Below are 14,764 nucleotides of genomic sequence, written 5' to 3' on the forward strand. Positions count from 1 at the left end.
CCAGTCCAGTGTGTAGTCTTACATGCAGTCGTGTCACCTGGTAGACACCACGCCCTGCCCAGTCCAGTGTGTAGTCTTACATGCAGTGTGTCACCTGGTAGACACCACGCCCTCCCAGTCCAGTGTGTAGTCTTACATGCAGTGCTGTCACCTGGTAGACACCACGCCCTCCCAGTCCAGTGTGTAGTCTTACATGCAGTCTGTCACCTGGTAGACACCACGCCCTCCCAGTCCAGTGTGTAGTCTTACATGCAGTCTGTCACCTGGTAGACACCACGCCCTCCCAGTCCAGTGTGTAGTCTTACATGCAGTCTGTCACCTGGTAGACACCACGCCCTCCAGTCCAGTGTGTAGTCTTACATGCAGTCTGTCACCTGGTAGACACCACGCCCTCCCAGTCCAGTGTGTAGTCTTACATGCAGTCTGTCACCTGGTAGACACCACGCCCTCCCAGTCCAGTGTGTAGTCTTACATGCAGTCTGTCACCTGGTAGACACCACGCCCCTCCCAGTCCAGTGTGTAGTCTTACATGCAGTCTGTCACCTGGTAGACACCACGCCCTCCCAGTCCAGTGTGTAGTCTTACATGCAGTCTGTCACCTGGTAGACACCACGCCCTCCCAGTCCAGTGTGTAGTCTTACATGCAGTCTGTCACCTGGTAGACACCACGCCCTCCCAGTCCAGTGTGTAGTCTTACATGCAGTCTGTCACCTGGTAGACACCACGCCTGCCAGTCCAGTGTGTAGTCTTACATGCAGTCTGTCACCTGGTAGACACCACGCCCTCCCAGTCCAGTGTGTAGTCTTACATGCAGTCTGTCACCTGGTAGACACCACGCCCTCCCAGTCCAGTGTGTAGTCTTACATGCAGTCTGTCACCTGGTAGACACCACGCCCTGCCAGTCCAGTGTGTAGTCTTACATGCAGTCCTGTCACCTGGTAGACACCACGCCCTGCCAGTCCAGTGTGTAGTCTTACATGCAGTCTGTCACCTGGTAGACACCACGCCCTGCCAGTCCAGTGTGTAGTCTTACATGCAGTCTGTCACCTGGTAGACACCACGCCCTCCCAGTCCAGTGTGTAGTCTTACATGCAGTCTGTCACCTGGTAGACACCACGCCCTGCCAGGTCCAGTGTGTAGTCTTACATGCAGTCTGTCACCTGGTAGACACCACGCCCTCCCAGTCCAGTGTGTAGTCTTACATGCAGTCTGTCACCTGGTAGACACCACGCCCTGCCCAGTCCAGTGTGTAGTCTTACATGCAGTCTGTCACCTGGTAGACACCACGCCCTCCAGTCCAGTGTGTAGTCTTACATGCAGTGTGTCACCTGGTAGACACCACGCCCTCCCAGTCCAGTGTGTAGTCTTACATGCAGTCTGTCACCTGGTAGACACCACGCCCTCCCAGTCCAGTGTGTAGTCTTACATGCAGTCTGTCACCTGGTAGACACCACGCCCTCCCAGTCCAGTGTGTAGTCTTACATGCAGTCTGTCACCTGGTAGACACCACGCCCTCCCAGTCCAGTGTGTAGTCTTACATGCAGTCTGTCACCTGGTAGACACCACGCCCTCCCAGTCCAGTGTGTAGTCTTACATGCAGTCTGTCACCTGGTAGACACCACGCCCTCCCAGTCCAGTGTGTAGTCTTACATGCAGTCTGTCACCTGGTAGACACCACGCCCTCCCAGTCCAGTGTGTTAGTCTTACATGCAGTCTGTCACCTGGTAGACACCACGCCCTCCCAGTCCAGTGTGTAGTCTTACATGCAGTCTGTCACCTGGTAGACACCACGCCCTCCCAGTCCAGTGTGTAGTCTTACATGCAGTCTGTCACCTGGTAGACACCACGCCCTCCCAGTCCAGTGTGTAGTATTACATGCAGTCTGTCACCTGGTAGACACCACGCCCTGCCAGTCCAGTGTGTAGTCTTACATGCAGTCTGTCACCTGGTAGACACCACGCCCTCCCAGTCCAGTGTGTAGTCTTACATGCAGTCTGTCACCTGGTAGACACCACGCCCTGCCCAGTCCAGTGTGTAGTCTTACATGCAGTCTGTCACCTGGTAGACACCACGCCCTGCCAGTCCAGTGTGTAGTCTTACATGCAGTCTGTCACCTGGTAGACACCACACCACGCCCTGCCAGTCCAGTGTGTAGTCTTACATGCAGTCTGTCACCTGGTAGACACCACGCCCTGCCAGTCCAGTGTGTAGTCTTACATGCAGTCTGTCACCTGGTAGACACCATGCCCTCCCAGTCCAGTGTGTAGTCTTACATGCAGTCTGTCACCTGGTAGACACCACGCCCTGCCAGTCCAGTGTGTAGTCTTACATGCAGTCTGTCACCTGGTAGACACCACGCCCTCCCAGTCCAGTGTGTAGTCTTACATGCAGTCTGTCACCTGGTAGACACCACGCCCTGCCAGTCCAGTGTGTAGTCTTACATGCAGTCTGTCACCTGGTAGACACCACGCCCTCCCAGTCCAGTGTGTAGTCTTACATGCAGTCTGTCACCTGGTAGACACCACGCCCTGCCAGTCCAGTGTGTAGTCTTACATGCAGTGCTGTCACCTGGTAGACACCACGCCCTCCCAGTCCAGTGTGTAGTCTTACATGCAGTCTGTCACCTGGTAGACACCACGCCCTCCCAGTCCAGTGTGTAGTCTTACATGCAGTCTGTCACCTGGTAGACACCACGCCCTGCCAGTCCAGTGTGTAGTCTTACATGCAGTCTGTCACCTGGTAGACACCACGCCCTCCCAGTCCAGTGTGTAGTCTTACATGCAGTCTGTCACCTGGTAGACACCACGCCCTGCCAGTCCAGTGTGTAGTCTTACATGCAGTCTGTCACCTGGTAGACACCACGCCCTCCCAGTCCAGTGTGTAGTCTTACATGCAGTCTGTCACCTGGTAGACACCACGCCCTGCCAGTCCAGTGTGTAGTCTTACATGCAGTCTGTCACCTGGTAGACACCACGCCCTCCAGTCCAGTGTGTAGTCTTACATGCAGTCTGTCACCTGGTAGACACCACGCCCTCCCAGTCCAGTGTGTAGTCTTACATGCAGTCTGTCACCTGGTAGACACCACGCCCTGCCAGTCCAGTGTGTAGTCTTACATGCAGTCTGTCACCTGGTAGACACCACGCCCTCCCAGTCCAGTGTGTAGTCTTACATGCAGTCTGTCACCTGGTAGACACCACGCCCTCCCAGTCCAGTGTGTAGTCTTACATGCAGTGTGTCACCTGGTAGACACCACGCCCTCCCAGTCCAGTGTGTAGTCTTACATGCAGTGTGTCACCTGGTAGACACCACGCCCTCCCAGTCCAGTGTGTAGTCTTACATGCAGTGTGTCACCTGGTAGACACCACGCCCTCCCAGTCCAGTGTGTAGTCTTACATGCAGTGTGTGAGTGATCAGCTGTTCATAACAGGCATCGTACAGAGAACTAGGGTGATGTTCCCAAGCCTTTAACAGTTATGCCTTACGTCTGTTGTCGGACTGAGGTGAGTTGTGTTGACATCTCGGTACCTGAAGGGTCTTAGAAGGTTGTAATGGATGAGCAGTGGGCATATTTATCACAGCTGTATTTCCTTTTGTGTTTCTCTATTTTTATGGAAATGATGCAAATTCCCTGGTTTTACAGGTGCCTTTATATGATAAATTATTGAAACATGGACTATATGTATCGAGTAAAAGCTGTGTAGAATATTTTGTTTTTAATCGAAAAACTAGGAAAAGCTGTAACTGGTTTGAATGCATGCATGTCTTACACATCTTGTGTATGGTTCATATTGGCCAAACAACCAAAACAAATTCCCCTGTTTAGAGGAAGATGGGAAACTGAACAGTGTTTTAACATTAACCAATGTCAATGCCAATACCACAATGCCAATATCAATATAATTAGTTATTTGACTGTGGGTTAAATCAGAGCAAGAATGGTCAAAGTAAGGTTAAATGAATATATTTAATAACATTACAAATGAATGAAACCAATTGCAAGGCAAACATGTTACAAAATGAAGGCTTTAAATCTTACCTACTCTACCATGATTATTGTAACTCAGAGAGAGAAAGCAAGAGGTGAGGAAGGAGAAGGAGTAGGACAAGCCAGAGCTGAGGAGAAGGTCTCAGGAGATGAAGAATCCACAGAACAATGCTTCACAATTCCCTTTATACACAAGAACAACCAATCAGACCACATCTTGACCCTTATCAACACATGACTTAGCAATGTGACAGGAAGTTACACAATGAGGTGTGAGACCCATTAAGCAGAGACTCTGTCCAGCAACTCCAGATGTTAGCATATGAGAGGAGGGGGCAGGGTGACACCCAGCCTTACAGTAGCATGAGAGAGGAGGGGGCAGGGTGACACCCAGTCTTACAGTAGCATGAGAGAGGAGGGGGCAGGGTGACACCCAGCCTTACAGTAGCATGAGAGAGGAGGGGGCAGGGGGGCACCCAGCCTTACAGTAGCATGAGAGAGGAGGGGGCAGGGGACACCCAGCCTTACAGTAGCATGAGAGAGGAGGGGGCAGGGGGGCACCCAGCCTTACAGTAGCATGAGAGAGGAGGGGGCAGGGTGACACCCAGCCTTACAGTAGCATGAGAGAGGAGGGGGGCAGGGGGACACCCAGCCTTACAGTAGCATGAGAGAGCGCCTACTGGACATAAACACAGCTACGTTTTTCTTTCTCCCCGCTGTGTGGAGGGGGGAAGAATGATCTCAGCTGGCAGCTCTGTACCCTGAACATCCCACTGGTGACCTTGGGCACAAAGCCTGGGTTAGGTCACACCACTGCGCTTGTCTGGTCACCTGAGATGATCAGACAGTCTGCGTGTGTGGACAAGGCACACAAGTCAGTCACTGGCTTAGCCGGAGTCAGAGCGAGGAGGAAGCTGGTGAGATAAACGAAGCGCAGGCTGGTGATCGGTTCAAACAAAGGCTTCCATAACCAGACCCTTGTCTCTGAGGCTTTAATCCATTTCACCTTATTAACCTTCTGACATTCCCCAGACAGCTGCTCTCTGCTGATTCAGCAGCACTGGAATGAGATCCATGTTGTCATGGTTATGTGCTGGAATTCATGTGGTCCCACCGTGGCCCTGACGCTCTCTGAGGGGGTCTGCGCCTGTACGTACCAGACAGGAAACGTTTAACCAACAGGAGGCTGAACAGTCGTCCTGGCAACACCTTCATGACAAGCTGAGACGGCTGTTGCATATACCCTGACACTACCCACAGTCTCCTGTCAAACAGTGATTGTAAAAAGCACAAAAACGTTTTGATCCGGTACCTGACTGGGTCAACGTTTTGTCCTTCACACCACCGAGAGAAAGTTTGCCAGCGTGTCACATGACCCCTCACAGTGTATCACATGACCCCTCACAGTGGATCACATGACCCCTCACAGTGGATCACATGACCCCTCACAGTGGATCACATGCGTGTGCTCTGTACAGTCTGGATGACAGCCTCAGACAGACCTCTGTGTTCTAACAGGTCCCTCTCAGTAGCCAAGCCATGAGAGGACCTCAGGGAGGGAGGGTAGGGAGGGTGGGGGGAGAGAGTAGGGAGGGAGAGTAGGGAGGGAGAGTAGGGAGGGAGGGTGGGGGAGAGAGTAGGGAGGGAGGGTGGAGGGAGGGAGAGAGTAGCGAGGGAGGGTAGGGGGAGAGAGTAGCGAGGGAGGGTAGGGAGGGAGGGTAGGGTGAGAGAGTAGGGAGGGAGAGTAGGGAAGAAGGGTGGGGGAGAGAGTAGGGAGGGAGGGTGGAGGAGGGAGAGAGTAGCGAGGGGAGGGTAGGGAGGGAGGGTGGGGGGGAGAGTATGGAGGGAGGGTGGGGAGAGAGTAAGGAGGGAGGGTGGGGGGAGAGTGTTGGGAGGGAGGGAGGGTGGGGGGAGAGAGTAGCGAGGGAGGGTAGGGAGGGAGGGTGGGGGCAGAGAGTAGGGAGGGAGAGTAGGGGGAGAGAGTAGTAGGGAGGGAGGGTGGGGGGGAGAGTAGGGAGGGAGGGTGGGGGGGGAGAGTATGGAGGGAGGGTGGGGAGAGGTAGGGAGGGAGGGTGGGGGGGAGAGTGTTGGGAGGGAGGGAGGGTGGGGGGAGAGAGTAGCGAGGGAGGGTAGGGAGGGAGGGTGGGGGCAGAGAGTAGCGAGGGAGGGTAGGGAGGGAGGGTGGGGGCAGAAAGTAGGGAGGGAGAGTAGGGCGAGAGAGTAGGGAGGGAGAGTAGGGGGAGAGAGTAGGGAGGGAGGGTGGGGGGGAGAGTATGGAGGGAGGGTGGGGAGAGAGTAGGGAGGGAGGGTGGGGGGAGAGTGTTGGGAGGGAGGGAGGGTGGGGGGAGAGAGTAGCGAGGGAGGGTAGGGAGGGAGGGTGGGGGCAGAGAGTAGGGAGGGAGAGTAGGGAAGGAGGGTAGGGAGGGTGGGGAGGGAGAGTAGGGAGGGAGGGTGGGGGGAGAGAGTAGGGAGGGAGGGTGGGGGGAGATAGTAGGGAGGGAGGGTGGGGGGAGAGAGTAGCGAGGGAGGGTGGGGGGGAGAGAGTAGGGAGGGAGGGTGGGGGAGAGAGTAGGGAGGGAGGGTGGGGAGGGAGGGAGGGTGGGGGAGAGAGTAGGGAGGGAGGGTGGGGGGAGAGAGTAGGGAGGGAGGGTGGGGGGGGAGAGTATGGAGGGAGGGTGGGGGAGAGAGTAGGGAGGGAGGGTGGGGGGGAGAGTGTTGGGAGGGAGGAGGGTGGGGGGAGAGAGTAGCGAGGGAGGGTAGGGAGGGAGGGTGGGGGCAGAGAGTAGGGAGGGAGAGTAGGGAAGGAGGGTAGGGAGGGTGGGGAGGGAGAGTAGGGAGGGAGGGTGGGGGAGAGAGTAGGGAGGGAGGGTGGGGGGAGATAGTAGGGAGGGAGGGTGGGGGGAGAGAGTAGCGAGGGAGGGTGGGGGGAGAGAGTAGGGAGGGAGGGTGGGGGAGAGAGTAGGGAGGGGAGGGTGGGGAGGGAGTGTGGGGGAGGGAGTAGGGAGGGAGGGTGGGGGGAGAGAGGTAGGGAGGGAGGGTGAGGGGGAGTGAGTAGGGAGGGAGGGTGGGGGGGGGAGTGGAGGTAGGGAGGGAGGGTGAGGGAGAGAGTAGGGAGGGGGGTGAGGGGAGAGAGTAGGGAGGGAGGGTGAGGGGAGAGAGTAGGGAGGGAGGGTGAGGGGTGGAGTAGGAAGGAGAGTAGGGAGGAGGGGTGGGGGGTGAGGGTAGGGAGGGAGTAGGGAGGGAGGGTAGGGGGGAGAGAGTAGGTAGGGAGGGGTGGGGGGAGAGAGTAGGGAGGGAGGGTAGGGAGGGAGGGAGTAGGGAGGGAGGGAGTAGGGAGGGAGGGTGGGGGAGAGACTTGATGTAGTTGGGAGCAGTCCCGTTCACCGCTCGGAAGGTCAGTACCAGAGTCTTGAATCTGATACGGGCCGTGATGGGAAGCCAGTGGAGGGAGATGAGGAGTGGGGGGAGAGAGTAGGGAGGGAGGGTGAGGGGAGAGAGTAGGGAGGGAGGGTGGGGGGGAGAGAATAGGGAGGGAGGGTGAGGGGAGAGAGTAGGGAGGAGGGTGGGGGGAGAGAGTAGGGAGGGAGGGTGAGGGGAGAGAGTAGGGAGGGAGGGTGGGGGGAGGAGAATGGGAGGGAGGGTGAGGGGAGAGAGTAGGGAGGGAGGGTGGGGGGAGAGAGTAGGGAGGGAGGGTGGGGGGGAGAGAGTAGGGAGGGAGGGTGGGGAGAGTAGGGAGGGAGGTGAGAGAGTAGGGAGGGAGAGTAGGGAGGGAGGGTGGGGGGAGGGTAGGGGGGAGAGAGTAGGGAGGGAGTGTGGGGAGGGAGGGTGGGGGAGAGAGTAGGGAGGGAGGGTAGGGAGGGTGGGGGGAGAGAGTAGGGAGGAGGGTAGGGAGGGTGGGGGGGAGAGAGTAGGGAGGGAGGGTAGGGAGGGAGGGTGGGGGAGAGAGTAGGGAGGGAGATAGGGAGGGAGGGTGGGGGAGAGAGTAGGGAGGGAGGGTAGGGAGGGTGGGTGGGGGGAGAGAGTAGGGAGGGGTGTGGGGGAGAGTGTGGGGGGAGAGAGAGTAGGGAGGGAGGGTGGGGGGGGAGAGTAGGGAGGGAGGGTGGGAGAGAGAGTGTAAGGTGGGAGGGTGGGGGGGGGGGAGGTGGAGGGAGGGAAGGGTGGGTGGGGGGAGGGTGGGGGGGAGAGTAGGGAGGGAGAGAGTAGGGAGGGAGGGTAGGGAGGGAGGTGTGGGGGGAGAGAGTGGGGGGAGAGTAGGGAGGGAGGGTGGGGGGAGAGAGTAGGGAGGGAGGGTAGGGAGGGAGGGTGGGGGGTGGGTAGGGAGAGAGTGTAGGGTGGGAGGGTGGGGGGGAGAGAGTAGGGAGGGAGGGTGAGGGGAGAGAGTAGGGAGGGAGGGTGGGGGGGAGAGAGAGTAGGAGGGAGGGTGGGGGGGAGAGAGTAGGGAGGGAGGGTGGGAGAGAGAGTAGGGAGGGAGGGGTGGGGGGGGAGAGGAGGGAGGGAAGGGAGGGAGGGTGGGGGGCGAGAGTAGGGAGGGGAGGGTTGGGGGAGAGAGTAGGGAGGGAGGGTAGGGAGGGAGGGTGGGGGGAGAGAGTAGGGAGGGAGAGTAGGGAGGGAGGGTGGGGGGAGAGAGTGTAGGGAGGGAGGGTGGGGGGAGAGTGTAGGGAGGGAGGGTGGGGGGAGAGAGTGAGTGGAGGGAGGGTGGGGGGAGAGAGTAGGGAGGGAGGGTAGGGAGGGAGGGGGGGAGAGTAGGGAGGGAGGGTGGGGGGAGAGAGTAGGGAGGGAGGGTGGGGGGAGAGAGTAGCGAGGGAGGGTGGGGGGAGAGAGTAGGGAGGGAGAGTAGGGAGGGAGGGTGGGGGAGGGAGGATGGGGGGAGAGAGTAGCGAGGGAGGGTAGGGGGAGAGAGTAGGGAGGGAGGGTGGGGGGAGAGAGTAGCAAGGGAGGGTAGGGAGGAAGGGTGGGGGGAGAGTAGGGAGGGAGGGTGGGGGGAGAGAGTAGGGAGGGAGAGTAGGGAGGGAGGGTGGGGGGAGAGAGTAGCGAGGGAGAGTTGGGAGGGTGGGTGGGGAGAGAGTAGGGAGGGAAGGTAGGGAGGGAGGGTGGGGGGAGAGAGTAGGGGGGGAGAGTAGGGAGGGGAGGGTGGGGGGGGAGAGTGGTGGAGGGGGGGGGGGAGAGAGTAGGGAGGGAGGGTGTGGGGGAGACAGTAGGGAGGGAGAGTAGGGAGGGAGGGTGGGGGGGAGAGAGTAGGGAGGGAGAGTAGGGAGGGAGGGTTGGGGGAGAGAGTGGGAGGGAGGGTAGGGAGGGAGGGTGGGGGAGAGGAGTAGGGAGGGAGGGTGGGGGGAGAGAGTAGGGAGGGAGGGTGGGGGGAGAGAGTAGGGAGGGAGGGTGGGGGGAGAGAGTAGGGAGGGAGGGTTGAGGGGAGAGAGTAGGGAGGGAGGGTGGGGGGAGAGAGTACATTTACATTTATTCATTTAGCAGACGCTTTTCTACAAAAGAGCACAGGTCACTGATCATAACACTGAGACGCCCCAAACATTGCAGGAAGCCAAACAAGAAACACACATTGTGAAAAACCTAAATAAGTGCCAGAAGGAAGAACCATAAGAGCTTGTAGTTGAGTAAGTTACAATTAAACAACATGAACCTCAAAAAAGTGCAAGAGTGTACCTGTAGAAAAAACAAGCAACAGTAAAAATATATTTCACAGCGAGTACGATAATTTAAAATCAGTTACAGTTAACCAACAAGAGCAACAAGTCTCTAAGTAAGAGTCATTGTGATCCTGGAGGAAACTAACATCAGGTCCAACAAATCATCCCTAAGTACCGTTGTACTCCCGGAACAAGTGCGTCTTGAGCCTTTTCTTGAAGGTGGAGAGACAGTCAGTGTCTCTGATGGAGGTGAGGAGGTGATTCCACCATTGGGGGGGCCAGACAGGAGAAGAGCTTGGGTTGGGAGCGGGTGCTCTTGAGAGGTGGGGCCACCAGACGGTTGTCAGAAGAAGACCGTAGGTACCAGGGTCTTGAATCTGATACGGGCCGTGATGGGAAGCCAGTGGAGGGAGATGAGGAGTGGGGTGAGAGAGTAGGGAGGGAGGGTGGGAGAGTAGGGAGGGAGGTGAGGGGAGAGAGTAGGGAGGGAGGGTGGGGGGGAGAGTGTAGGGAAGGAGGGTAGGGAGGGAGGAGAGAGTAGGGAGGGAGGGTGGGGAGGGAGGGTGGGGGGGAGAGTAGGGAGGGAGGGTGGGGGGAGAGAGTAGGGAGGGAGGGTGGAGGAAGGGAGAGAGTAGCGAGGGAGAATAGGGGGAGAGAGTAGCGAGGGAGGGTAGGGAGGGAGGGTGGGGGGAGAGAGTAGGGAGGGAGAGTGGGGGGAGAGAGTAGGGAGGGAGGGTGGGGGGAGAGAGTAGGGAGGGAGGGTGGGGGGAGAGAGTAGGGAGGGAGGGTAGGGAGGGAGGGTGGGGGGGAGAGTGTAGGGAAGGAGGGTAGGGAGGGAGGAGAGAGTAGGGAGGGAGGGTAGGGAGGGAGGGTGGGAGGAGAGAGTAGGGAGGGAGAGTGGGGGGAGAGTAGGGAGGGAGGGTGGGGGGAGAGAGTAGGGAGGGAGGGTAGGGAGGGAGGGAGGGTGGGGGGGAGAGTAGGGAGGGAGGGTGGGGGGAGAGAGTAGGGAGGGAGGGTGGAGGAAGGGAGAGAGTAGTGAGGGAGAATAGGGGGAGAGAGAAGCGAGTGAGGGTAGGGAGGGAGGGTGGGGGGAGAGAGTAGGGAGGGAGGGTGGGGGGAGAGAGTAGGGAGGGAGGGTGGGGGGAGAGAGTAGGGAGGGAGAGAGTAGGGAGGGAGGGTGGGGGGAGAGAGTAGGGAGGGAGGGTGGGGGGAGAGAGTAGGGAGGGAGAGTAGGGAGGGAGGGAGGGAGAGAGTAGCGAGGGAGAATAGGGGGAGAGAGTAGCGAGGGAGGGTAGGGAGGGAGGGTGGGGGGAGAGAGTAGGGAGGGAGAGTGGGGGGAGAGAGTAGGGAGGGAGGGTGGGGGGAGAGAGTAGGGAGGGAGGGTGGGGGGAGAGACAGTAGGGAGGGAGGGTGGGGGGGAGAGAGTAGGGAGGGAGGCTGGGGGGAGAGAGTAGGGAGGGAGGGTGAGGGGAGAGAGTACATTTACATTTATTCATTTATCAAGACGCTTTTCTCCAAAGCGACTTCCAAGAGAGAGCTTAACAAAAGAGCACAGGTCACTGATCATAACACTGAGACGCCCCAAACATTGCGGGGAGCCAAACAAGAAGCACACATTGTGAAAAACCTAAATAAGTACCAGAAGGAAGAACCATAAGAGCTTGTTGTTGAGTAAGTTACAATTAAACAACATGAACCTCAAAAAAGTGCAAGAGTGTACCTGTAGAAAAAACAAGCAACAGTAAAAATATATTTCACAGCGAGTACGATCATTTTAAGAGTAGTAGGGAGGGAGGGTAAGGGGAGAGAGGAGGGAGGGAGGGTGGGGGGAGATAGTAGGGAGGGAGGGTGGGGGAGAGAGTAGGGAGGGAGAGCAGGGAGGGAGGGTGGGGGAGAGAGTAGGGAGGGAGGGTGGGGGGAGAGAGTAGGGAGGGAGGGTGGGGGGAGGGAGGGAGGGGATCACACTAGACACACACACAGTGTATATTCAAGTGGGTAATACTGTCATATTACTGGTCCTAAATTTAGTGTTTATAGTGTATGCATGTGTGTGTGTTGTGTGTTGTGCGTGTGTACATGTGTGTGTGCGTGGTGTGTGTGTGTGTGTGTACGTGTGTGTGTGTGTACATGTGTGTGTACGTGTGTGTGTACATGTGTGTGTGTGTGTGTGTGTGTACGTGTGTGTGTGTGCGTGTGTGTGTGTGTGTCTATAGGGCCACTGGGTCACCAACAAACACACAGCATGTCTTCTATCATCTGTATAAAACATCTTTATTTCTCCTTATTTAGTCACTAAGACACTATTTAGTTCATCACATTCAGTGGGACTGAGATCAAAGACAGGATTGTTGTTTTGTCAACAATTAACCCGTTAAGGAGCAGCATCACACGTGTGCGATAGTTCGAAAGCCCCACAGAGTAACGTCACACGTGTGATTCTGAACATTCCAACCGACTATTTTCCGACAGACAAAAACGACATGACAAACGCTGTAGTATGGCTTCAAAATGTACAATTAGGAGGCTAACAAGTAACACTAGCAGGTAGTAGCATTGCTACGAGTATTATGCTAGGTTGCTAGGTAACGGAAGCTAACTAAAGCTAGCTAGCTTCCGTTTTGGAAAAATAACTCACTCTGGTGGAAGCGCCGGTAATATTTAGAGATATTAATAATATTTAATATCAGTAATATTTACATCTAAAGGTTAAAACAAAACAAACATTCTACACACAGCAATATTTACAAACACTCTGGGATATCAATTCCAACTGTACAGTTCAATCTTCAATGACATGTATGTGAGCACAGTGTGTGAGAGTGTGTGTGGGCTATTCTACCTGACACAGGGACACTGAGGAGTCATCCCAAACCCTGAACCCAGGATAGAGGGGCTCAGTGAATGTGCTGTGGAATGTGTGCAGGTGGGTCAGTGTGTCAGAGGAGACTGTGTAGAAGGACAGAGTGCCGGCCGGCCAGTCCAGATACACTCCTACTCTGTGGGAGCTGGAGGGGGGGGCAGGTATGTCAGTGCTCTTATCATTGTGCCAGGCAGAGTAACTGTTATCATCACAGTACAGACTCCAGGACTTGTTATTGTTTCCAAGCCCACAGTCATCACCCCATCCTCTCCTGCTGATTCCTTTATATGTCACTGCTATAAAAACCCATCTTCCACTCCTCTCTGCCTCCCAGTAACAGCGCCCAGACAGACCCTCTCTACACAGCACCTGTGGATAGTCCTCAAATCTCTCTGGGTGATCAGGATACGGCTGCTCCTCTTCCCTCCATGTCACCTTTCTGTTCTCCTCAGACAGAGAGAGTTTTCTGTGTGCTGTGTTTGGGTCCAGTGTGAGCTTACAGGCATCTGATGGGGGAGACCAAGACACAATATATTACTGATCATCATCATTCACATTAGAATGTCTCCCTCTTCCTGCCCTCCCCCTTTCATTCTCTCTCTCCCCCCCTCTCCCCCCCCCTCTCTCTCTCTCTCTCTCTCTCTCTCTCTCTCTCTCTCTCTACCCATCCTCACTCTCTCTTTCTCTCTTTTCTATTTCTGTTCCATCCTCTCTACCCTGCTCTCTGCCCCTCCCTCTCTCTCTCTCTTCCACTCTCCCTCTCTTCCTTTCATTCTCTCATTCTGTTCTCCATCCCTCACATGCTACCTCTCTCCCTCCAAATCCCTCTTTCCATCATCCCTCATCTCCTTACCCCTGATATGCCCCCATCACTCCATCTTTCTAGGGAGGGGAGGAGAGCAGAGGGAAGAAGGGAAGAGGGGAGGAGAGGAGAGGAAGAGGGGAAGAGGGAGGAGGGGAAGAGGAGAGGAAAGGGGAGAGGGAGAAGGGGAGGAGGGGAGGAGAGAAGAGGGAGGAGGGGAAGAGGGGAGAAGAGGCAGGAGGGGAAGAAGGGAAGAGGGGAGGAGAGGAAGAGGAGAGGAGAGGGAGAAGGGGAAGAGGGGAGGAGAGGAGGGGAAGAGGGGAGGAGAGCAGAGGGAAGAAGGGAAGAGGGGAGGAGGGGAAGAGGAGAGGAGAGGAAGGGAAGAGGGGAAGAGGCAGGAGGGGAAGAAGGGAAGAGGGGAGGAGAGGAGGAAGAGGGGAGGAGAGGAAGAGGGGAGGAGAGGGAGAAGGGGAAGAGGGGAGGAGAGGGAGAAGGGGAGGAAGACGATATAAGAGGGAGGAGGGGAAGAGGGGAGGAGAGGAAGAGGAGAGAAGAGGGAGGAGGGGAAGAGGGGAGGAGAGGGAGGAGGGGAAGAAGGGAAGAGGGGAGAGGAAGAGGGGAGGAGGGGAAGAGGAGAGGAGAGGGAGAAGGGGAAGAGGGGAGGAGAGGAAGAGGGAAGAAGGGAAGAGGGGAGGAGGGGAAGAGGGGAGGAGAGGAAGAGGGAAGAGTGGACGAGGGGAAGGAGGGGAAGAAGGGAAGAGAGGAAGAGGGGAAGAGGAGAGCAGAGGAGGGGAAGAGGGGAGGAGAGCAGAGGGAAGAGGGGAGGAGGGGAAGAGGGGAGGAGAGGAAGAGGGAGGAAGGGAAGAGGAGAGGAGAGGAGAGGGAGAAGGGGAGGAGAGGAAGAGGAGAGAAGAGGGAAGAGGGGAAGAGGAGAGGAGAGGGAGAAGGGGAGGAGAGGAAGAGGAGAGAAGAGGGAGGAGGGGAGGAGAGAAAGAAGGGAAGAGGGGAAGAGGGAGGAGGGGAGGAGAGGGAGGAGAGGAAGAGGGGAAGAGGAGAGGAGAAGAAGAGGAGAGAAGAGGGAGGAGAGGAAGAAGGGAAGAGGAGAGGAAGAGGGAGGAGGGGAAAGGAGAAGAAGAGAGGGAGGGAAAGAAGGGAAGAGGGGAAGAGGGGAAGAGGGGAGGAGAGGAAGAGGGGAAGAGGGGAGGAGAGCAGAGGGAGGAGGGGAAGAGGGGAGGAGAGGGAGGGGAAGAAGGGAGGAAGGGAGGAGAGGAAGAGGGGAAGAGGAGAGAAGAGGCAGGAGAGGAAGAAGGGAAGAGGGGAGGAGAGGAAGAGGGAGGAGGGGAAGAGGAGAGGAAGAGGGAGGAGGGGAAAGGAGAAGAAGAGAGGGAGGGAAAGAAGGGAAGAGGGGAAGAGGGGAGGAGAGGAAGGAGGGGAAGAGGGGAAGAGGGGAAGAAGGGAGGGGAGGAGGGGAGGAG

At 57.0% G+C, this 14,764-nt stretch overlaps 1 protein-coding gene across 1 annotated transcript in view; it reads right to left on the bottom strand.

Annotated features, from left to right (window-relative positions):
• Positions 1 to 12,279: 12,279 nt before the first annotated feature.
• LOC134017038 (NACHT, LRR and PYD domains-containing protein 3-like) overlaps positions 12,280 to 14,764 on the bottom strand; it is a 101,577-nt gene continuing 99,092 nt past the window's right edge. The window contains exon 7 of the mRNA XM_062456284.1: positions 12,280 to 12,993. Within this exon, the coding sequence (XP_062312268.1) occupies positions 12,458 to 12,993 (536 nt within the window). The 3' untranslated portion in view covers positions 12,280 to 12,457. The remainder of the gene's footprint in view (positions 12,994 to 14,764) is intronic.

The sequence above is a fragment of the Osmerus eperlanus genome, chromosome 3, assembly GCF_963692335.1.
Source record: "Osmerus eperlanus chromosome 3, fOsmEpe2.1, whole genome shotgun sequence".
Taxonomy (NCBI): Eukaryota; Metazoa; Chordata; class Actinopteri; order Osmeriformes; family Osmeridae; genus Osmerus; species Osmerus eperlanus.